Below are 23,622 nucleotides of genomic sequence, written 5' to 3'. Positions count from 1 at the left end.
TTGCCTTAACTACTTTATTCCTTGTCCATGAACCATTGTGGATTCCCACAGATTAGACAGAGACTTGGATTCTTTTCACATTAGCTTGTGCTTTCTGGCACCAGCCGTTAAGTCCTACTCTCTCTTCTATGGGAGGCTCCAAAGAAAAGCTGTCAAGACAGCAACACAGACAATAAAATCTAATCCTCCTTCAGGTGCAGTGCGCTCTTAGAACAGCGTTACCTACAGGCTTCCTCTCTCACGAGTAAGCCTAGGCATTTGTAAAACTTCATAGCCTTACTGTTCATCGATACTGAGCCAGTGGCAACAAGTGAGATTTCCAAACTGTCTCTCTCTGTTAGCACTGTTATAAGAAAAAGCTACTCATCTGTCTTCAACAGTAAGATGTTCTTGAGACAAAAACAACTGTTCCCATAGAGTAAAAGTAGCATTAAGACTCCTGAGTACTCATATTTAGATATAAAGCTTTTTAACAAGATAAAGCACTAAAAAGAGAAGAAAATGGAAGGGAAAAATTTTTAGTTAAAAAAAAAAACAAAACCTTCCATAAGGGCAAATGGAAGTTGAATCGTTCCGGTTGTCAACTACTATTACTATTACTTTGCTTCTTGAGAAATTCAGCACCACACCATATAACACCATCATAGCCTACCTAAACCTGAGAAACGTATTTTAATGGCCCATACCTATACATTTACAAAACATGAAAGAATTAGATCTGCCATTTATGAAAACCTAGAAGTTTGGAGTTATTGTATTTATTTTAACAAGACACAGGAAAGTGGAATTGGCAATGGTTTTCAAATCTTTAGGAGATGCAGCCTTTTCTAAATAACACACCTTTGGACTTAAAACAAGCTAAGGTTTTTAAAATATATGGTATAGTACTTTAACATAACTGAGATGCACGTGCAGGGACCCAGATATGTCAATTGAGAGAAATATATGACATCGCATGATGGCTTGCAAAACACCAGTATTTTTATATTATCACTACTGGATACAGCAACTTTTTGCTACATTAGGCTTCTAAGACAGTTCATATATTTCTACTCCATTTGAATTATAAGTCCACTTTGATCCAAGCCATGGTATTTTCAATCACTTCATATGCATATGAGAACTGGACAATGAATAAGGAAGACCAAAGAAGAACTGATGTCTTTGAATTATGGTGTTGGCAAAGAACACTGAATATACCATGGACTGTCAGAAGAACCAACAAATCTGTCTTGGAGGAAGTACGGTCAGCATGCTCCTTAGAAATGAGGATGGTGAGACTTTGTCTCACATACTTTGGACATGTTACCAGGAGGGACCAGTTTCTGGAGAAAGACATCATGCTTGTTAAAGCAGAAGGTCAGTGAAAAAGAGGAAGACCCTCAAGGAGATGGACTGATACAGTGGCTACAACAATGGGCTCAAACATAGCAAGGATTGTGAGGATGGTGCAGGACCGGGCAGTGTTTCACTCTGTTGTACACAGGGTCGCTATGAGTCAGAACTGCCTGGATGGCACCTAACAGCAACAACATCTGGGTAGAGATCAAATTCGAATGAATTTTAGAAAAACAGACCCTCCCGCCAAAAAAAAAAAAAAAAAAAAGGAGAGAGAACAAGAGAGAAGCCAAAGTCTTTCCTAATTTTTATCTTGATCAATTTTAGCTACTTAAAGACTTCTCCTGCTTGAAGGCCCTGGCTTATAGTCTAAATCAGGTGTCAACCAACCTTTTCTGTAAAGGCCAGATAGTAAATAATTTAGGCTTTGCAGGCTATATGGTCTCTGCTGCAATTACTCAACTCTGCTGCTGTAGGGCAAAAGCAGCAGCCATAGACGATACATGAACAATTGAGTCTGGCTGTATTTCAATAAAACTTTATTTTCAAAAACAGGTAATAGGTTGCATTTGGCCTTTGGACTGTAGTCTGCCGGTGCCTGGTTTAGATTCACAGAATTCTTGTTCTCTCTCCAAATACCTGCCATGTTCCGTCAGTCGAGCACCTGAAAATTACTGCTCCTCCCACCCTTTCTCTACCAAATCATGCCCTTGTCTCTATTAGTCTTTCTGACGAAGCCTCGTTTTTCTGGAGCATTTCCAAAGCAACCTGCTTATATTTCTATACCTCTACTAACTCTCCACCATAGCTCTTTGTCCCTTTTCACCATTTAACACTTTTATGCCTTGGTCTGTGTTAGTTGACCACCTCCATGTTTGGGTATCATTCCAAGTTAAACACATGAGTCAGAAAGGTGGTGTGACCATAAAGACCATGGGCTTTAAGTCAGATGGACGTGGGTTTAAATTCCAGCTCTACCCCTTACTCGTTATGCTTCAAGTTTCTGAGTTCCTCTACAACTGTTCTGTCATCTGCATCATGGGGTACTAGTACCTCATACATTTTTGTGAGCATTAAATAAGAATGTATGTAAGTCACATGGCATAGTTCCTGACCAGATGGTTAAGTGATCAATAAATAGCTTCTTTTAAGTACTATTTTGGAAAGGTAGGGTTGGGGATGAGAAATGAGTAATACTGGAATTTGCTCCTGTGTGCTAAGATTTGTTCTGACTGCTAGAATATGCTGAGGGAAAGGGGTGATGGAGTAAGAAGAAACTGTCATCTCTCCGTGTCTTGACAAATAAGTATATAAATATCAATAAAGGAGAACAGCCTATCTGTATGGATATAACATGAGGGTCTTGAAAATAATTCCACAAACAACAAAATGCAAAGTCAAAGCAGAAACAGCAATAGCAACAACCTTGATCCAATAGTCACTGATACAACAAATACAATGGCCTGTAAAGGTTCTATGTTGACCAAATGTATTTTGAATCTGTACCTCTCTTAAATCTCAGGCTCTTAACCTAGAAACTTTGGACCGTGGGCTGTCTCCCTCTAGACTCTATTTTTCACTTAGACCTGCAATCCTTGACAGTCCATTTTGAGTGTCCATACTGACCTCTTCTTTCACTATGTAGACTCTTGCTATCCAGGAATACTTCTGACCTAACCAGATTCTGAGCACGGCCTCCCTTTGGTCTCCCAAAACAGGGACATAATGAAGATATTCATTATTTCTCTTGAAAGGCCCAAATGTTTGTTATTGGGAGTTGCTTATCAGAGATCTAATATATGTTGACAGCTAAAAATGTTTCTAGAAGATCTAAGGTATTTTATAGGAAAATTTCCTCATTAGATAAAGGAACCTGAGTTTTAGTTTAGTTTTTACCGCTATATGGCTTATAAATGTGGGCAACTTCTCTCTCCCCCAGTTCTCTCATCTGGAAAATGAGGAGTTTGAACTGAACAATCACTGAAGCTCACACCAAGCTTTAAATTCCCGTGGGTGTATGGAATTCAGTCTCTTGAGATTACATTTACTCAGTACAGTACGGTAAAACTGATTCATAGTAATATAAATGAAATCTAAAAAATCTGAAACAAGGGAGCATTACATGTGCCTTTAAAAATTATTTTTAAAAATGATTCTGTGATATTAAAGTTATAAAAACCCCAAACATGCTAGTTTAACCTCTGTAAGATATAGCCCCAGCCTTTGGATCCCAACAGGACCTCTTGGGTCCAAATGGACCATGTTTGCACACTAATTGGCTAAGCTGCCATGATGGCTGACGTGAAATGCAATCAACTACCATGTAACAGCTGTGATTACTGGAACTATGAAGAATGACTGTTTAATAAGCAAAGTTCTCAAGAATCCAGTTCCTTGAAGGGAACTTGAGCTTCTATGTAATAGGCAAGCAATACCATGAGCCAAGAGATAAAGAATGAATAAAAACATAAATCAAAACAATTATGTGAGAAAAAAAACAACCATCCTAGATTGGATGATTACAGAAGTTAACAAAAATAGGCAGGGAATCCTCTAACAACCTGTTGGAAATACACTGGGATTTTAAAAAGCAGTCATGAGGAAATAAATTTCAAAAGTAAGATCCATGGAGGTGCTATCTCCTCTTGAACAATAAATAAGTGCTATTGTTTGCAAGTGTTTCCCCACATTAAAAAAAAAAAAAAAAAGACAAGAAAACAAGCAACTAAACAAAACTCTACAACAAACATAAAGGCATGGGTTGATCTGTGGCATTTCCCCTACCAAACTGTCAGGTTTACACTGTGTAAGCCCCTATTTCTGAGTGACATGATTACTACAGTACTAGTTACTTGCAAAGTATCCTCCTGAATTCACCCAATTGGATTTGATAATTTATATCCACTGTTGGTAGACTTCATACAAGAGGAGGAAGCAGGAGAAGAATCAGTCCAGTGTCTGAAGTCAGAGGCCCAAGTTTTCACCCTACTGGGGCATCAACTAACTCTGTATCTGGCCTCTATACTCCTTAGTTTTCTCCACTGCAAATGGAACTCATGTCTTGAATGGGTTTTAGAACCCCACTGTCCTGGGTTTGAAATCAAATGATGACATTCACTTCCTATGTTACTTTCAGCACAGTTATTCAGCACTTCTGAGTCTGCATTTCCTTGGCTGGAAATTGGGGAAAATAGCACCAATTTAAAAGATTTTTCTGAGGATTAGAATTAATGTCTGCAAGTGCCTAATACATAGTGGGTTCATTCATTCAACAAATATGTGTTGAGAATCTACTATGTGCCAGAGAGTACACTAGACTTTGGGTTATTCATTATTCTTAGAATTGTTTTTAGAATAAATTAAGGTATATGCAACGCACTTATCAACACTAGGTAATTGGTAATTGGCTGAACTATTTTCAAGTGACCCTGGAGGTCCATGGCATGGACTAATGGCCAGTTTTCTAAGGCCTGAATCTTACTTGTGCTCTGTAAGCCCTAAATGCAGGGACAAATCCCTCGGCTCTTGAGTAAGCAGAGCCCACTGACTAGCGCTCACGACAGCTTTGTTGTTATCACCTGTAGCGGATAGCTATTATTTTTGCCTACCCAGCAGTCCTTCACCCCTTCTTCTGGAAACAGAGTTCTAATGTTTTCTTTGGGGAATTACCCTTCCCTCAGCCTCAGTCTAGTGGTTAGGGTGGAGTTAAACCTACCTACCCCTGGCTCCAGGGTGGGTATGTGACTCAGGCCAAACCAATGAGAAACTCTATTATCTTTCTAGACATAAGGATTGGTCTGAAAGTGAGCAAATGACCTAAACCAGGCCAGTCAGAGCCATAAGCATCCAGGAGTAGGACCTTTGCTAGATCTATTGTCAAAAAGCTGTCTGTTTTCTTTTGGGATTGCTAAATTGATAAGGAATTAAGCCCGGAGCTGCTGACACCATCTGTGCCACAATTGGAGGAGAGTTGGCCTAAAAATGAAGCTCACACAGAAGACCACAGAGCTGAGAGACAGAGGTACAGACTTCTAAAGATATTTTCTAATCACCTGGCTCTAGCTCTGTCTGAAGTCATATACCTCTAGATTTTTCAGTTATATGAACCAATACATTATTTTCTTTTTGAGGGGGAAGATAAACAATTTGGTTGGGTTTCTTTCACTTGAAAGGGTCCTTATTAACATAGCTCCAATTCATTATTGGGTCTGCAACAATTCAACAACTCTCACGATATTCAGGAATTTAGGGATACAGGAAGACTTTTAGAGATAACCCTCAGGGATGCCAAGATTTTCTACATTTATATTGTACATCAACAGAAGAAAACTAGTTGCCATAGAGTCAATTCCAACGCATGGCAACCCCACGTGTGTCAGAGTAGAACTGTGCTCCATAGCGTTTTCAGTGGCTGACTTTTCAGTAGATCATCAGGCCTTTCTTTCAAGGCACCCTGGGTGGACTCAAACCTCCAACCTTTAGGTGAACAGTCTAGCGCATTAACCATCTGTACCACCCAGGGAGGGACCCATGTAAACTGATACAAATAAACTCAAATCCTCATAGATATTTTAAATATCTCTTCTATATTATCCCTCAGTTGTCTTTGATCCTCCTTTCGTTAAACTTATCATAGCAGTAATTATTTGTTTTGTTTATTTATTATTTAGGTATTATTTACTTGTTTTATGCCTGTCTTTTCTGCTAGGGCAGGAACCATGTCTGGCTTGTTCATTAGAGTCTAGTGCTTGGTAGATAATAAGTGATCAATAACTATTTACTGAATTAAATTTAATATAAAGATATGCTGATAGCTTAAAGAAATGCAGATTTCCATCTTCTAGAAGAATCCAGATATTTTAGGACGGCAAATGTAAGAGTGAAAGTTAAGAAAATATATAAGGCTTATGAGTTATTTAAGGAGCCCTGGTGGTAGAGTGGTTAAAGTACTCAGCTGCTAACCGAAATACTGGCAGTTCAAACCCACCAGCTGCCCCACGGGAAAGCTTTGCAAACCCTATGGGGCAGTTCTACTCTGTCCTATAGGGTCGCTAAGTGTTGGAATTGACTCGATGGCCGTGCATTTTTTTATTATAAGATATTCATGTTAAATAAGTCCAGACCTTCTATTTTAGACCAATAATTTGCCAGTCTAGTCCTGGCTCTACATACTCCTATAAACAAAAAAGGTACTTATCCCTTTAAAAAGAGCCATGCCCAAATGAAGGCATGTCCAAGTGAAGTCTCCACCATGTCCATGGCTAAGGGGCAACCAGTCATGGGAGAAGGGCCACTTGCTCCACGGGGAGGTTCCCCTGTTCTTCCAACCATAACAATAGGATGGGATGGAGTGACCATGCTCGCTCACTTCCCTGAGACCATACCTCCTCTTCCAGGCACATGTCTCCTAGCTGAGAGGAGAAGCACATGCTCTTTCTCCACCCACGAAGCAGGTAGAAAAGAGAACTAGGGATGAGGAGTGAGGAACCAAGGAAGCGAGAATCATTTCAAGAGAACCAGATACAAAGAAAGCAAATAATGACATAGGGCTAAGGGGGAGCCTGAGAGATCATTAACACTTTTTGGATACTTACTACGTACCAAGTCCTTTAAGTGTGCCACTTCATTTTCTCCTCCTATTAACTCTTTAAAGTATATCACAGATGGGAAGACAAAGGCTGGTAGAGGATAAGTAACTTGTGGAAGCTTACACAGATCCAAAGTGGTTGGCCATGATTTGAATTCTCTTCTGGTTGACTCCAAAGACTATGTTCTTTTAACTGTACTCTGCTGATTCCATCTGAATTATTTTTCAGAGGTCTTTACTCATGGGCCTTTATTGGAGCCCTGGTAGTGCAGTGGTTAAGAGCTCAGCTGCTAACCAAAAGGTCGGGAGTTTGAATCCACTAGCCTCTCCTTGGAAACCCTAAGGGGCAGTTCTACTCTGTCCTACAACAGGGTCGCTATGAGTCGGAATCGACTCGACGGGAACAGGGTTTTTTTGCAGGCCCCTTATCATTGTAATAAAGCCTGGCAACTCTGACGGTGCTTACATGTGTTTTGTACCCAAGAAAAAGGAACTGTTGGGGGAAAAAGCAACTTCCATTTAATATGAAGAAATGGCAAATGACAAATGTAAATTTACGTGGAAATACACATTTTTAAAAAACACTTCATACATGCAGGTGATTAAATACACTGGTTTCAAAAGTACAAAGGCTCCAGCCATGGAATGGATCACTCTCAGTGAGACTGCAACCACGTTAATAGGACCGTACCTTCCCATTTCGGGTATCAGTATTCACCTCCTTTTTCCTACATGGATGATAAGTTGATACTACATAAACATTGTTAAAGCTACAGTTCCATGCTACAGTAATTCACTTAAGTTTAACATGATTTATGGTTCTGTCAATAGGGGAGGTTGAAAACCCTGCACTGAAGCTTAAATGCGCATTTCATATTTAAAGCAGCAATTGTGTGTGTGTGAGAGAGAGATGGAAGAAAACATTCCACATAAAGAGGAGATGCAAGTTCAGTCTTGATTTTTTATTCCACTTGGAAAAAAGGAAAATAAATAATGGATCTAAACACAGAATTAACATTAGATTAAGCTAAACCAGAAAGAAAGAACTGTAGGGACTTATCTCATTATGTGATTTACTGTACAAGTGATACCCGGAAATCTTATCATTGAAGGAATTTCTAAGGAACCTTGCTCAGAACCACTTCCTTCACTGTGTATGCACATGTGGGGCTATGGTGCACGTGTGCACATGCATGTCTGTGTATGTGTGCATGCTCACGTATGTGTGTGAAGGGACAAGGAATTCCAAGGGAGAGTGGCTTCTTTTGTCAAGATGAGTTTAAATCTAGGTCCACTTGGTTAATCACCCTATTCTTCTCTTTGGCACTCACCCTGGGGGCATGTTGCCTCTTTAAGAGATTAAGTAGCCAAGTGGTCTTACTGCTCTAACCTGCCCTCCCTGGAACAACATATTAACGCGATTCCCCTGCAGAAGAGCTCTCTTTAGAAGTTTGCTGTGGGGATGACAAATTAACCCAGCAGGGCGTCCCACACATCTATCTCAGTACGAATTATTAGTGTAATAGAGCTTTCAGTTATGCATTTATCTAGTAATTATTGAATGGTTACACAAAACCAAGCTGAGCAGCCACGGCCCTTTACGAGGTTGGCTTGGTGGGTGGCCTTACAGTTAATTTAGGATAGTTCTCCACTAAGCAGTTCACTTGCAGACAAATTAGCTAAGCAGCCTTCTCCTTTAAATATTTTCCATGTCACAGTGATCCTCTTTACAATACAATAAAGGTACAGTTTTAATTACATGCTTCCTGACTTTTGTTTAGTTGTAGTTTTAAAACATTTGCTGGCACTGTTTTTTCCTTTGGCTAGGCAGTAATAGCTGGTTGTAAGTATCTGGGTAATGAATTTAATAATTTCCTGAACTGGGAACTTAAAGGGCCTTTGCTAAAAAGCTCCTTTTCCTCTTTACTATCCAGTTACTTCAAATCCCATTGACATGTTTCTATTAGGCTGGGCACTGGCACCTGAGCTAATCTTGACTGACATTCTAAGTCCTCTTGCTTCTCTTTTCAATGCTTCTCAAAGGTGGCACTTGTTAAGTCTATGATGCCTGCATTTGAAAATCAATTCTGTCAGTTCTTACTGTAGAAAGCCATATAACATTTTCTCAAATGACATACTCCAATAATAAATAAACACCTTGCGTCTGTTGGCAGATTATTTCAGCACCTTTCTAGCAACAGGTACTTTAATCGCTTCTCATTTTCCCAAGATGATTCAATTGCACTAAACTACAAGAGACAACATTCAGTTCCATTGAAAGAGGTACAAGTATGTTCTACAACTAAGTTAAAATCTTTCCTAAAAGACAAGAAAGTTAGTGGCTATGATACAAGAAGGCTGAGTAAACCTACCATTTGGGGGTCTATGCCAGGAGAGGGTGCCCTGTTTCTGGCAGTGGTGAAGCACCAGAGAACGTTCCTTCTTGAAGGTCATCAGTTCAGACATACAACTTTAAAATATCACAGCACATATTCTATAAAAGGGGGACCAAAAATTTTGAGCTCAGCATTTCTTTTAATGCCTATTAAGGTAGCAACTCTGAATTAAAACCAAATATATACTGAGCGTTTATACATTGTACATACACTTTGCTAAGTGTTACTCCTTCTGCGTTTGAAAATTATATTATTATTACACCCAGGGGATGGTAAAAACTCCCTATTATTTTCAAACTTTCTGTTTGTCTTCAATCAAATGCATTCGTTTATTTATTCAACAAACACTTATTGAATGCTTTCCATATGCCAGGCACTAGCCTGAGGGATTCAAGGATGAATAATAAAGATGTAGTTCCTGTCCTAATGGGCCCTGCCATCTAGTGATATCTATTGCCTTCATATTTTACCTCCCTTTCATTACTCCTTTATTATCGTCTAAGTATATTAAATTATTTGAATCTACTCCAACCTGTCCTGGTGACCTCAACTTCCTGGAAGGTAATCTTAATTCTCATTATTCTCTGCAGTATATTTTTCTTGGCCAAACTGGGAGATATTGTTGACTTCAGACCCTCAGATGCTTCATCACTAAGAGCAGGGTTCCTGTATGAGCTTTGACGATCACGGACTTAGAGAGGTTTATAGAGCATATAAACTTCTACTACCTCTCCAATCAGAAACTGGCATGAGTCTTTGAAAGCTGAGCAATAAATCTTTGGTTTATATGGCTATTGTTTAAACAGATCTTATGCATATTTTCAGAATCAGGGCAATTTTACTTCCAAACTCCCTTTTGGATTTATAAAGAAGTACGGTTTTATCCTCCTGTTCACATTTTTACGTCTTAATTCCTTGGTACTTAGTTATTGCATAGCATGATTTCTTTGCTGTTGCTCTGTTTTGCACAGTTACAAGGAGAAGGTGCACTGCTTGAGGATAGGGGTTAAGTTTCAACGCTTCACTGGTTTTGCAGAGTGCCAAATGTTATCGTAGTTCTTTGTTAGGATGCCTTTCCCCTCGTTCCCTCCAGGCTGTACTCCTCCTCTCACAGCGGTACAACTGCTTACCTCCGCTAGCAGGAAAGTGCTCTGAGGACAGAAGCCATGTTTCTCTTGTCCACTCTACTGAGCAACTAGGAGAGCACCTTCTACATTGCAGGGCTTGATAAATATTTGTGGAAAGAACTGACGGGTCTCCAAGGCATAATGGCAGCCTGCAAGCTAATTTCAACCTTGAAAAAAGCCAAACTGGCCTTAAAAAATGTGTTTTGAAGTGACTTGAACCTAACAGAAACCTTGCATTTACCAGTAGCAAGGATTCATGGGCTAATAAAAAGAGTCAGTCAAGTGATTTGTTTATGGCTGTTATTAAAAAAACACAGTATGATAACACTAGTTATGGCATGCTTATCAAAGTATCTAAACGGCTATGTTATATCTTTGACTAATAAAAAAACGTGAAAACAAACTAATTGTTTAAATGAATGCAATTTATTTCTCCCAGTTTGGGGGGTGGGGCAGTAGAAACCACTGATACAGTGGAAAGGGTGCCAAACTGCAGACTGGTTTCTAGTCTTGGCTCTGGGCAGCTTAGATTTCTCATCTGCAGGAGTAATGTGGAGAACATTACCAATTGCGAATGGGCATTTTTTCTTTTCCTATTTACCTACCTATAAAATCCTGATTTTATAGAGTGACAATATGCCCAGATAAAAATCTAGATTTTTCCAACCTATCTTGCAGCTGGAGGTGATCATGTGACATAGTTCCGGCCCTGCTGGGTAAGATTCTATAAAAGGTGGCAAAATGAGCTGGCGGGCACTTTTGCCCTTGCTTTTCCCTTCTTCCTGCTTGGAATGCAGATGTAAGGTTGGCGTGCAGTGGCTGTATTATGACCATGACGTCACAGCATGAAGATAAAAATGACCCACTAAGCAGGGCTGAGAGAAGAAATCTGGATCCTTGATAGCATCACAGAGGCACCACAACAGCCCTGAGTCATATGCTTTTTTTTAAGTGAGAAAAATGCACCTCCTAATTTTCCCAAGCCACTGTTCAGATTTTCTGTTACCTGCAGCAAAACACATCCTTAGTCAATATAAAAAACTTGTTGCTGTCAAGTCGATTCCGACTTGTAGCGACCCTATAGGACAGAATAACTGCCCCACGGGCTGGTGGATTCAAACTGCTGACCTTTTGGTTAGCAGCGGAGCTCTTAACCACTGCGCCACCAGGGCTCCCTTAGTCAATATAGGGAAGGAATTAGACCAGAAAATCCTAAGGGCATCTTATGATGCTGAAATTCTATGGTTCTAGATGAAGTACATTCCTCACGTGTTACTGTTTGTTTTACAGACCTGCCTTAACCTGGCTGAAAGGTGGACTTTGGGAGTGGCTTCAGTTCTGAGTTAGCAGGGTGTCTGTGGGCCATAGTCTTGGGGGTTTCTCCAGTCTCTGTCAGCTCAGCAAGTGCTTATCTGCCAATTACTTTTTTTTTTTTTAATTTCATTGTGTTTTAGGTAAAAGTTTACCGTGCAAATTAGTTTCTCATTCAAAAATTTACATACAATTTGTTTTGTGATATTGGTTGCAATCCCCGCAACATATCAGCACTCTCCCACTTTCCCTTTACACCACGGGTTCCCTGTGTTCATTCACCCAGGTTTCCCATCCCTTTCCTGCCTTCTCCTCTTTGCTTTTCAACAGACGTTGCCCATTTGGTGTCCCATACTTGTGAACTAAGAAGCACATTCCTCACATGTGTTATTGTTTGTTTTATAGGCCTGTCAAATCCAGCCGAAAGGTGGACTTCAGGAGTGGCTTCAGTTCTGAGTTAGCAGGATGTCTGGGGGGCATAGTCTTGGAGGTTCCTCCAGTCTCTGTCAGACCAGTAAGTCTGGTTGGTCTTTTTTTTGGAATTTGAATTTTGTTCTACATTTTTCTCCCACTCTGTTGGAAATCCTCTATTGTGATCCCTTTCAGAGCATTAGGTAGTGGTAGCCAGGCATCATCTAGTTCTTCGGGGTTCCAGCTCGTGGAGGTTGTGGCTCATGCGATTATTAGTCCTTTGGACTAATATTTTCCTTGTGTCCTTGGTTTTCATTCTTCTTTCCTCTGAACGTGATGAGACCAATAGATGTATCTTAGATGGCTGCTCCCAAGTGTTTAAGACCTAAGACACCAAAGTAGGATGTAGAGTATTTTCTTTCTGAGCTATGTTATGCCAATTGACCTAAATGTCCCCTAAGACCATGGTCACCAGCCCTCTGCTCCAGTAACTTGGTCCCTCAAATTATTTGGATGTGTCTGGGAAGCTTCTATGCTTTGCCTTGGTCAAGCTGTGCTGACTTCCCCTATATTGTGTGTTGTCTTTCCCTTCACCAAAGTTAACAGCTATCTACTATCTAGTTAGTGACTTTCCCAAGCCCCTCCCCTCTCGTAACCATCAAAGATTGTTTTTTCCTGTGTGCAAACCTTTTCATGAGTTTTTATAATAGTGGTCTCATACAGTATTTGTCCTTTTGTGATTGACTTATTTCACTCAGCATAATGCCATCCAGATTCATCCATGTTGTAAGATGTTTCCCGGATTCATTGTTGTTCTTTATCGTTGCATAGTATTCCATTGTGTGTATGTAACATAATTTGTTTTTCCACTTATCTGTTGATGGCACTTAGGTTGTTTCCATCTTTTTGCTATTGTGAATAATGCTGCAATGAACATGGGTATGCATATGTCTATTCGTGTGACACCTCTTATTTCTCTAGGATATATTCCTAGGAGTAGGCTGCCAATTACTTTTAACTTCTGTCTCTTCCATTTCTAAATCCCACAGAGTTAACTTCACTTTTTGCAGAACATTTAAATAACGTAAATATCATTCTTTATCTTCTTTTTGAAAACAGCTAAGGTAGAAACATAAGTTTCTAACATAAGTTTCTTCAAACTTTCAAGAAACTCTAAATTATTGCTGATGATTACTCCACATCTCAAAAGGAGTTAAAATTTTTTTAAACCATCGGCAAACTTACAACTCTTCAAAGGATGAAAGGAAGAACAAAGCTTTTTTTTTCCAATTCCCATGAATAAGAAAAATTATCATAATTAAATACTTTATTATGGTTGGCGTTTTAAGTACTAGTAAAAGAAAGTCTTTCAAAGCTCAATCTTTCAGCCTAAAGTACACGGTAATCATAACTATGTATAATAAGATACAAACACCTTTAGTAAAATTTCATTTTTTTCTTCAAAACACTCCAAAGTACTTTAATCCCTTTACCTAATTATGCCACCTCAAGAAATAAGTAGCAAAGCATTATCCCCATGATACAGATGGCCAAAGTGAGGCCGAAGGTTAAGCGGTTTATCAAAGCCACAAATAAAGCCAATATCAGAGGGGAGACTTGTTTTAAGAAACTACACTTCTCTACCTTTATGCTATAACTAGGCAAGTGGTTACAACTTAGCATAACTAAGAAAAACTATAGCTTTTAGTATCAAAGCTTTGCAAAATTTTTCTTTGGATGAAAGGCTGCGGTTGGACATTCCTCAGAAAAAGTACTGTACAAAACATACATATTTCATATCGTCCTTGGTTCTTCTGAAGCAATGAGGGCCCATCAGTTTGGGGGAGGGGATGAGTGTCTTTTGTGTATATTCATGTGTATTTTGAGTACTTTGTATTCATTCAACCAATATTGGAGCATAATCCACTGTGCGAGGCATGATGAAGATACAAAAACGTGTTAAGTTAGAGATCCTTCCCTCAGTGGTTTCACTCTGGGAGGGTGCTGAGACACCCACATTAACTTACAAAGCAAGACAAAGCTCATCGAGTAAATGTGCAGACATTAAAGGCTACAGGAGTTTAAGGAGTGGGAGATGAAGACAGACTGGGTGGAGCTGAGGAGGTTTCACGTAGAAAGTAGTACTTGAGCTGGGTCTTGAGGATGGGGGATGGGTGCATTGCTGGGAGGCAAAGGCAGTAGGGACAGTATGAAATTTTCAAAGCCTGGATGAAAATGGATTATTTAATTGTTTGCATGACCTGCGTGTGATACTCTATTTCCAGGTACTGTGTTAATAACTGTAAATACATGATTTCATTTACTCTTTATATCATAAAATTCTTTTGAGGTAGAGATTATGATCTCCAATTCATAGACAAAAACCTATGGCTCAGAGAAGTAAAGCAATGGACAAAGTTTGCCCATTTGGTATAAATGATGGAGACAAGATTCAAACGCAGGTCCATCTGACCCCCCCTGCTTTTGTGCTTAACTACTGTACTATACTGTCTCTTTTCAAGAGGCAATCTTCGAGGAGTTTTTTTTTTAAAGGTGGTCACCAAATTTACAAATATAGCTTTTGTCTGTAGTAAAAAAATACAGCCATTGCTTTCTTACTGAGGTGAACTTGCTTTGCTATAGCTCTAAGATATCACCTTTGACCTAGGCATTGGGATATTTCACAGTTATTGCTTACTAACTGGTGCTTGTTAAGTCAAGGTATTCCCACGAAGAACTTTAGGGAAGGCAGCAGAAGTTTTGTAACCTTGGTTCTGATCAGAGGTGAATATACCATGTCACTGTGAGCAAGAGTGCAGTAAACAGCGTCCCCCACCTTAACCCCCCACCCTGGGAACCTAGTAACAGGACATACTTTTCTCTTCTCCAAGGCCCCTTTAAAGTTTGTCTGTCTGACTTCTCTAATGATTTACTGTTTCAGGTTGTGGCAACTCTACGCAATAAAAAAAGCATCAGAGCCTAGATTTTCCTTTATGTTCATATTTCACATTTATTCCACCCTTACTCTCTTAGTCAGACTCTCCCTAATCAAATTCGGCCTCATCTTCCTCAACACCAACTCTTGGTCCTGGATGTGATGTGATTTCCAGCGTTAGCTTTCCAAATGGTTCAAAGAAGAATAAAAGGGAATACAGCACCTGTAGCAAATACTTCTTAAATAACGAGAGGCCTAATACAAACCTTTTAAAGATGCCTTAGCCAAAAATGTCTTATGTTAGCCTATCTCAACTCTGTAATTTTTCCCACAAAGATGCAACTAAGGAGTTTTATCTCAACTACTCCAATTCCCTTCACCAGACCACTAAGAGGGGTGGGGTGCAGTAAGGATGGGTACCTGAGTAGACTTTCCAGAAAGGAGAACCGAGGATGCTGGGAACCATCTTGAATTCTGGTGAAAACAAAGAATCTTTGGTATTCCATAATTTAAACTAGGCAGCTTTTTTTTTTCCTCATAAACAGTTTTATAAATATGAATATGAACAGGAGATCAAAACTCATTGTGCTGTGGGCTATGGAGGTTCATTCTGGTTTACCCCAGTATGAGTCATTTTAACAAACATGCTTGGTTGTCTAGCATGAAGAAGCTCCCCACCATGGCACCCAAGGTTTACTGCTAGAATCGTTATACTGATTATTAGAACCATAGTTCTAAGACAAGACATAGTAGGCATTCTTAATATTTATTGAATAAATGATAATATATGCACGTTGCCTTATGCTCTTACATCTCTACATATATTGTTTTGTTTTAGTTTCTGTTCAGGAAAATGAGGTTGGGAGGAAAGGTTCATTCATCAGAATTGTCCCCATTTTATTGGTGATAGCTTAAAAACTCAGAAGGTAAGCAGAAAGGCAAAAAGGCACCTTACCCAGCTCTTCTGATTATTAGCATATTGTTCTTTCCAATCCTTACTAGCTTGCTACACATGAATCTCTCCTTTGCTTTGAACGCCCTCCATTCTTCTAAGCATCTTTTAAGACTTAACTTCAGCATTATTTGCACTTTGAAGTCTCTTTATGTGACACAAAGTGATCAGTAGTAGCACATTTCACATCATTTTCTAACTACTTATTTTCTTGTATGTCTCTCTCCTGCACTAGACTGCATGCTGTATGAGGACAGGAACCACTGAATCTCCACTGTCTGTATAGAGACAAACCAGTTGCTCTTGAGTCAGTTCTGACTTATGGTGGCCCCAAGTACATCAGAGTAGAACTGTGCTTCATAGGGTTTTGAATGGCTGATTTTCTGGAAGCAGATTGCCAGGTGTTTCTTCTGTGGTACCTCTGGGTGGACTTGAACCTCCAACCTTTCAGTTAGCAGCTGAGCACATTAACCATTCACATCACCAAAGGATTCCCATATACAGACTGACACTCAATAAATCTTTGTTTAATGAATGAATGAACCTTCATGATCCCCACCTCTGAATTCCTACAGAAACTTTTGCTTTTAAAATTCATTTAGCATGAGGAATATGCTAACCTGGCCATAAAAAGAGGAGAAATAACATATTTTATCTCCTTGATACCTTAAGACTTATGACTAAAAGGATTTCATATCTCTCATTCTCCACTAGAGTTTAGATGCTCAATGAATGTTGACTATGAGTACCATATCATAACGTTATCCCATTTAAAGAGAGTTATGGGATTATATAATCCAATGCGTATGCAGGCTTTCAAGTAAAAAAAAATATATATGGTAAGCTTCTCTGATTATACCATGTACATACACACAAAAGTGAAAGAATATAGGATCTTAAGAAAGTTCTACCAATGACCACAAGATGTTTAAAGATGGAGCAAGTAAGTTTCCATAACTGCATATATAGAAACTGCTTTACACAATATTAAAATACTTATTTTCTTTAATGTGATTTCTCCACATGTGCATTGGACAGCCTCTCAACTGCTGTATTTTCCCAAGATACACACAGGGTATTCATAAGGGGATTCAGATTTGTGGGGCTAACATTGAGATTAATGCAAGAAATATCAGTTTCCCCAGACATAAGTCAAAGTAGACAAGAGAGTATAATTTTCTAGGATGGTTTATGATACCAGCTGGTAGATACCTAAACGAAAATCTGATGGAAGAAAGCAAACGTGGTTACAATTATTCCTACCCCTACTGTGGGAGTTTCATAAACAAACTAATAAATATTTTAATCTTGCAATAAAGATCAAGTTAAGTGATTTGCTGACATTCTCTTGAGGTTTAAAGCTTGTCTTTAATGTGAAATACAAATCATATTTCTTGTGGACACATTTTAATAATAAACTTAAAAGCACATGAGACAAAAATAATGAAAACACCGCAATGAGAACCAGACAAACTATCTACCACTTCAAAAGGAGTGAATGAAGACCGCTCGTCAACACCCTGATGCAAACAACCTCAACACAAAATGCCACATATTGAAATCAGGTTTCACGGAAAGAGAATCAGCAGAGATGAGAGACTGAACAACAGCTATTACTTGAAAACAGGTAACTAACCATATGGAAATATACTCACCTAACACACACACACAAACACAGCACAAATTGTGGGACAGATCTGATTTGGGTTCAATCCAAATACCTCCCAACTTTCTACAAAACCCAACGGAAAAAGAAATAGGCTTAGTCCCTTTTTGTATCAGGAGAGGATCAAGGACTTGATGCCAAATCTCTTACCGATTGCTGTCGAGACAATTCCAACTTGTGACAACCCCATGTGTGCCAGGGTAGAACTGTGCTCCATGTGGGTTCTCAATGGGTGATTTTTTGGAAGTAGATCATTAGGCTTTTCTTCTGACGACCTCTGGGTGGATTCGAAACTCCGACCTTTTGGTGAGCCGTCAAGTGCATTAACTGTTTACACCACCCAGGGACTCTGCCAAATGTCCTGGGTTCCTAATATTCCCAGGCTGTCTTGAAGGATAAGAAATTGGAAAACTCACTGCCTTTGGGAACATTCTGGGGGCGTCTTCATTGTCTCTCATCTTGCTACTCTGGTTCCAAGGCCATCATTCAAGTACAACTGAGGGCCCCTGTGTAGTGGCTCACCTCTGGGTCCTGTAATGACAGGTCGGTGATGCTGTGTGAATGCTGTTCCCAGGGAGGAGGTCTGCGAAGGCGAGGGGCTGCTAAAACCAGACTTCTCCGACTTCTTCAGTGTGGTTGGAGATGGCATTCCTGGCGAGAAGGATTGATTGATAAGCACAATTTAAATTAAGGAACAACTGCTTGGGAAACCTAAAAGTTAAAACTTAAAGAATTACTAACACACAAAAAAAGACCAGATTTACTGGCCTGACAGAGACTGGACAAACCCCGAGACTATGGTCCCCGGACACCCTTTTAGCCCAGTGGTGAATCACTCCCGAGGTTCACCGTTCAGCCAGGGACTGGACAGCCCCATAAAACAAAATGGGACTAATGAGGCACAGCAGTCCAGGGACAAGGAAGAGAAGGCAGGAAGGGAGAGGAAACTGGTGATAGGAACCCAAGGTTCAGAAAGGACAGTGTTGACATGTCGTGGGGTTGTTAGCCAATGTCATAAAACAATGTGTACTGACTGTTTAACGAGCAACTATTTTTTCTGTAAACCTTCATCTAAAGTACAATAAAAAAATTTTAAAAATAAAATAAAGAATTAAAAAAAAAAAAAGGAATCCACCTGTGAATGGAAAATTTGTTCTGAATTGCTTTGAATTTGCACTGGAACAAACAGGTCACAGAATGGTCTGTGGATAAGGCAGTCTATAACGGATTTCAATTTATTCTACTAATCACAGATCATTTGGGGGCTATTGATCTTCTCTAATTATGTAGAGCTCAACTTTTTCAATGTTTCTGGAAAGTTGTTCTCTGTGCGCATGACCTCTGGGATCCTCTAAAAAGGTGGCTACTTAAGCATGTGAACATTTCACATGCAATCATTCCCTCCTACTAGTTACCTTAGTTCAGCTCCAAAACATTGTCTCCACATTTTAAATAATTTAGCTATTTTAACATTTAAAAAAATTTCAACAATGGCAATTCAATTATTCATTCAATAAATTATTTACGATAGGGGGAAAAAAAGGTAAAAAAATGAAAATGCCCAACAATTAGGGATTGGTTAAATAAATATGTAATAATCAATGAAAATAATACTGTAGATGAGTAATTACATTAAAAAATATTTATAATACAAATTGAAGTGAAAATATAATTACAAAATAGGACGTTATACTGTGATGACATTTTAAAATGTATTTCTACGCACTGAGAAAGAACTGGAAGGAAATATGTATAAACTATTAACAGTAGTTCTCTCTGTGTGTTCGATTTGGGTGCTTTTTATTGCCTTTTTTTTTCTTGCTTACTTGTATTTTCTAGGATGAACATATACTACTTTTATGTTAAGAAAAAACAACAGAAGCTTGTTTTTAAAAACAGTATTTTTACTATCGTGTCTAAGGTTTTCAGCAGCATTTCCAGCATGGGAAATGCTTTGAGAAGAAAATAATGAGAAAATAGTCAGTTGTTACTGGATGTGTAATGTTCTCAGTAATCACGCTGACACATACAACTGGTGGCATCTATCAGTAGGTAGGGTGCCAATGAAAATTTGGATATAATAATAAAGGAAATGACTCCTAGTCTGTATATCACAGGACAAATTTGAGCTCCCTTAAGTTTGCAGCACAGAATTGGTCTGCTTGATGTCAAAAGAACCAAATCTTATTTTACTTGTACACATCTACCTGTGTTGTGTTCTGCCTATGATTGGAGAATTATCTGGGTGAACTGGAAAAACAATAATGAAAATAATAATGGTATTAGCATGTAATGGTTATTGAGCAGTTTCTAAGTGTGCTGAGCACTTTATAGGTATAGATCTCCCAGAAATAGTTAGTTTGGTCTAGAAATAGCATGCCCTTGTTATGTCTGATCACAGATTTTCTAAACAAGACACTACAACATGACCCTGGAGTGTGACTACAGATTCTGTAAGAGATCATGTCTGGTTTGTCCCCTCTCTATCCCCTTTGCAGGATATCTAACACAGGTTCTGGAACACAGCAAGTGGTCCTGAAAGATGTTTAAATTACTTGTGCAGGTGTCAGCTTTATCTGTGACTTTACTAATGAATGCTTGAACGCAGCAAACCTTGGGGTTTTGACCCAAAGAAAGGAACAGATTACAAACCGGTAAGCACATTTGCTCAGTCAAACGTTAAGTATAATAAGAAGTGGTATGTGATTTCATATTAACTTGACAAATCCATTGTAGATCAATATTGTAGATCCATTCTAGATCAATATTTACGTGAATTAAATTAAAAGCAAATTTATTAAGTGACTTTAACTATATTTGTTTGTTTGCTAAATCAATAACCAAAGTCACACCATACCAATGTTCTACCACAGTTATGATCAATTTGGGTTTTGAATCAACATTTATTGTCAGTAAAATTAGCCTCGGAGGAAGCATGATTGTGTCAAGTGAGTTTGATAAAAATGATTACCTAACTTAAGGTATCATGATTTAATTACATTAGGGAGGTGATTTCAAATAATAAAAGGAATAAAAAGCAACAAAAATGTAAACAAAGGTCCCAATTCATTCAAACCTCTTTTGTGCAAACCAATTTTTAGACTACGAACCAATCCACTGATTTAAATTTAGACAAATGCCTGAATTATGTGTCATGAAACAGAAATAACATAGGAAATAATGCCGAAACTCTTAAGATGGCATTTTTTTCCCAGACAACCTGGAATCACTGGTGAAGTCCAGTATTTGAACTAACCTTATTAAAGAAAGCAAATGGTTGTACTGATGGAAAAGTTATCATGTCTTTCAAAAGTTCTAAATACTGCAGAAATACTGACATGATTTAAACCCAACATTTACCCTTATTAAACAGAAGGGAACTATAACTAAAATTTAGGCACTAACAAGTATCAAGAACATTCAGGTTGATATCTGGGTTCAAAACAACAAAACTCAAATCTTCTTTGAAAGGGTTAACGAAAGAAGAAACACTGTCTACATATAAGAAGAATAAGCCAAACTATGGATAATCTTCTAAATTTATCACAGTCAAGTAATATGAACCCTAAGGCTGTCATGAATCTCAAAATTACTCTGTGTTTTCAAAATTTAAAGACTAGTACTGAGCACATTTCCTTATTATACAATTTAATATTTTATCTATATTCATATTTTGGCTAATTTGCTTCATATTCTTAACTGATCTGATGAAATTTCAAAATACTAATAAATTGATTTAGAGGACATTAATCTTGGCTTTTATTTTTGAAATCAAGTTTGGTTTCTGTACATTACTTTAAAAACAAACTCTTGGTTATTTTTTTTTTTTTTTAACCAATTAGCCATGCACAACTATTACACAATTACTGTACAGATTAATGATTGATTGGATTTCTCTTACTGACTCAAAACTTTAATTTCAATAATTTTTAGAGTTAACATATATCTTTTTATAGATTACAGGTAAAATAACGTTACCTTTTTTTCTGGAGCAAAGAGGAAATACTACTTTAAAGTTTGACATAGGAAAATAAAGAATTTTATAGAATGAATATTATGCTAGTAGGAATCTAGCATAATATTTTTTTTCAAAGGGACATATCATCCTTTTGATTAAAATCCCAATGGAGATAAACAGTAAGAGGCAGATTTCAAGAAACTTTTTGGCTGGTCATTGGTTTTCTAGACATCCAGAATTTCTGAATTTCCCTCCACTTTGCCACTTTTCTAAGATACCTGAGTCCTTCCCGACTGTGTTCAGCACACACAGGTAAACATAAATGAAATTTTACTCATTCAGTGAATTTGATACCTGGAGGCATTTAATAAGCGTGAAGTCCAACAGGAAAACCTTGGAAGTATCAGCCAAACATAGTTTTCACAAAGATTCTTTTAGATTCCTCATTAATATTTGAGGTAGTCAGAATTCTAAAATGGCCCTTAAGATTCCCGGTCTCTGGTGTACAATGTTGTTAGGTACATATGAGTCGGTTCCAACTCATGGCAACCCTATGTACAATAGAATGAAACAATGCCCGGTCCTGCGCCACTCGCACAATCGTTGCCATGTTTCACTCCATTGTTGCAGCCACTATGTCAATCCATTTCTTTGAGGGTCTTCCTCTTTTTCGTTGACCTCTACTTTAACAAGCATGATGTCATCCTGCAGGGACTGGTCCCTCCTGATAACACGACCAAGGTAAATGAGACGAAGTCTCACCATTCTCACTTCTAAGGAACATACCTTGTATAATCCCCTCCCTTGAATGTGGGTAGTACCTGTGAATATGATAGATGTCACTCCATGATTGTTGTTGTTAGGTTGTTAGGTGCTGTCGAGTCAGTTCCGACTCATAGCGACCCTATGTACAACAGAACAAAACACTGCCTGCTCCTGTGCCATCCTCACAATCGTTGCTATGCTTGAGCCTGTTGTTATAGCCACTGTATCAATCCATCTTGTTGAAGGTCTTCTGCTTTCTCCCTGACCCTCTACTTTACCAAGCAAGATATCCTTCTCTAGGGACTGATCCCTTCTGGTAACATATCCAAAGTATGTGAGACGTAATCTCGCCATCCTTGCTTCTAAGGAGCATACTGGTTGTACTCCTCCCAAGACAGATTTGTTTGTTCTTTTGGCAGTCCACGGTATATTCAATTTTCTTCGCCAACACCATAATTCAAAAGCGTCAATTCTTCTTCAGTCTTCCTTATCCATCATCCAGCTTTGGCATGCATATGAGATGACTGAAAACACCATGGCTTGGGTCAGGGGTACCTTAGTCTTCAAGGTGACATCTTTGCTTTTTAACACTTTAAAGAGGTCTTTTTCAGCAGATTTTCCCAATGCAATGAGTCTTTGATTTCTTGACTGCTGCTTCCATGGGCAATGATTGTGGATCCAAGGAAAATGAAATCCTTGACAACTTTAATCTTTTATCCACTTATCATGATGTTGCTTACTGGTCCAGTTGTGAGGATATTTGTTTTCTTTATGTTGAGGTGTAACCCATACTGCAGGCAGTGGTCTTTGATCTTTGTCAGTAAGTGCTTCAAGTCCTCCTCATTTTCAGCAAGCAAGGTTGTGTCATTTGCATATTGCAGGTTGTTAATGAGTCTTCCTCCAATCCTGATGCCAAGTTCTTCTTTTTATAGTCCAGCTTCTCGGATTATTTGCTCAGCATACAGATTGAATAAGTATGGTGAAAGGATACAACCCTGATGCACAACTTTCCTGACTTTAAACCACGCCGTATCCCCTGGTTCTGTTCGAACGACTGCCTCTTGATCTATGTACAGGTTCCTCATGAGCACAATTAAGTGTTCTGGAATTCCCATTCTTTGCAATGTTATCCATAATCTGTCATGTTTCACACAGCAGAATGCCTTTGCATAGTCA

At 38.7% G+C, this 23,622-nt stretch overlaps 1 protein-coding gene across 3 annotated transcripts in view; it reads right to left on the bottom strand.

The window, feature by feature from the left end:
* NFIA (nuclear factor I A) overlaps positions 1-23,622 on the bottom strand; it is a 406,515-nt gene that overhangs the window by 66,388 nt on the left and 316,505 nt on the right. For 2 of the 3 annotated variants that reach the window (XM_004368998.2, XM_023730612.1), the window contains exon 7: positions 18,246-18,374. In XM_004368998.2, coding sequence (XP_004369055.1) covers positions 18,246-18,374 — 129 coding nt within the window. Of the gene's footprint in view, positions 1-15,525; positions 15,580-18,245; positions 18,375-23,622 lie in introns of all 3 variants that reach the window. The other variant, XM_023730604.1, reaches the window with a different exon arrangement.

The sequence above is a fragment of the Trichechus manatus genome, unplaced genomic scaffold (assembly GCF_000243295.1).
Source record: "Trichechus manatus latirostris isolate Lorelei unplaced genomic scaffold, TriManLat1.0 scaffold00003, whole genome shotgun sequence".
Taxonomy (NCBI): Eukaryota; Metazoa; Chordata; class Mammalia; order Sirenia; family Trichechidae; genus Trichechus; species Trichechus manatus.
Note: the sequence above shows the minus strand (reverse complement) of the source record. Positions and strands in the feature narration are given on the sequence as shown.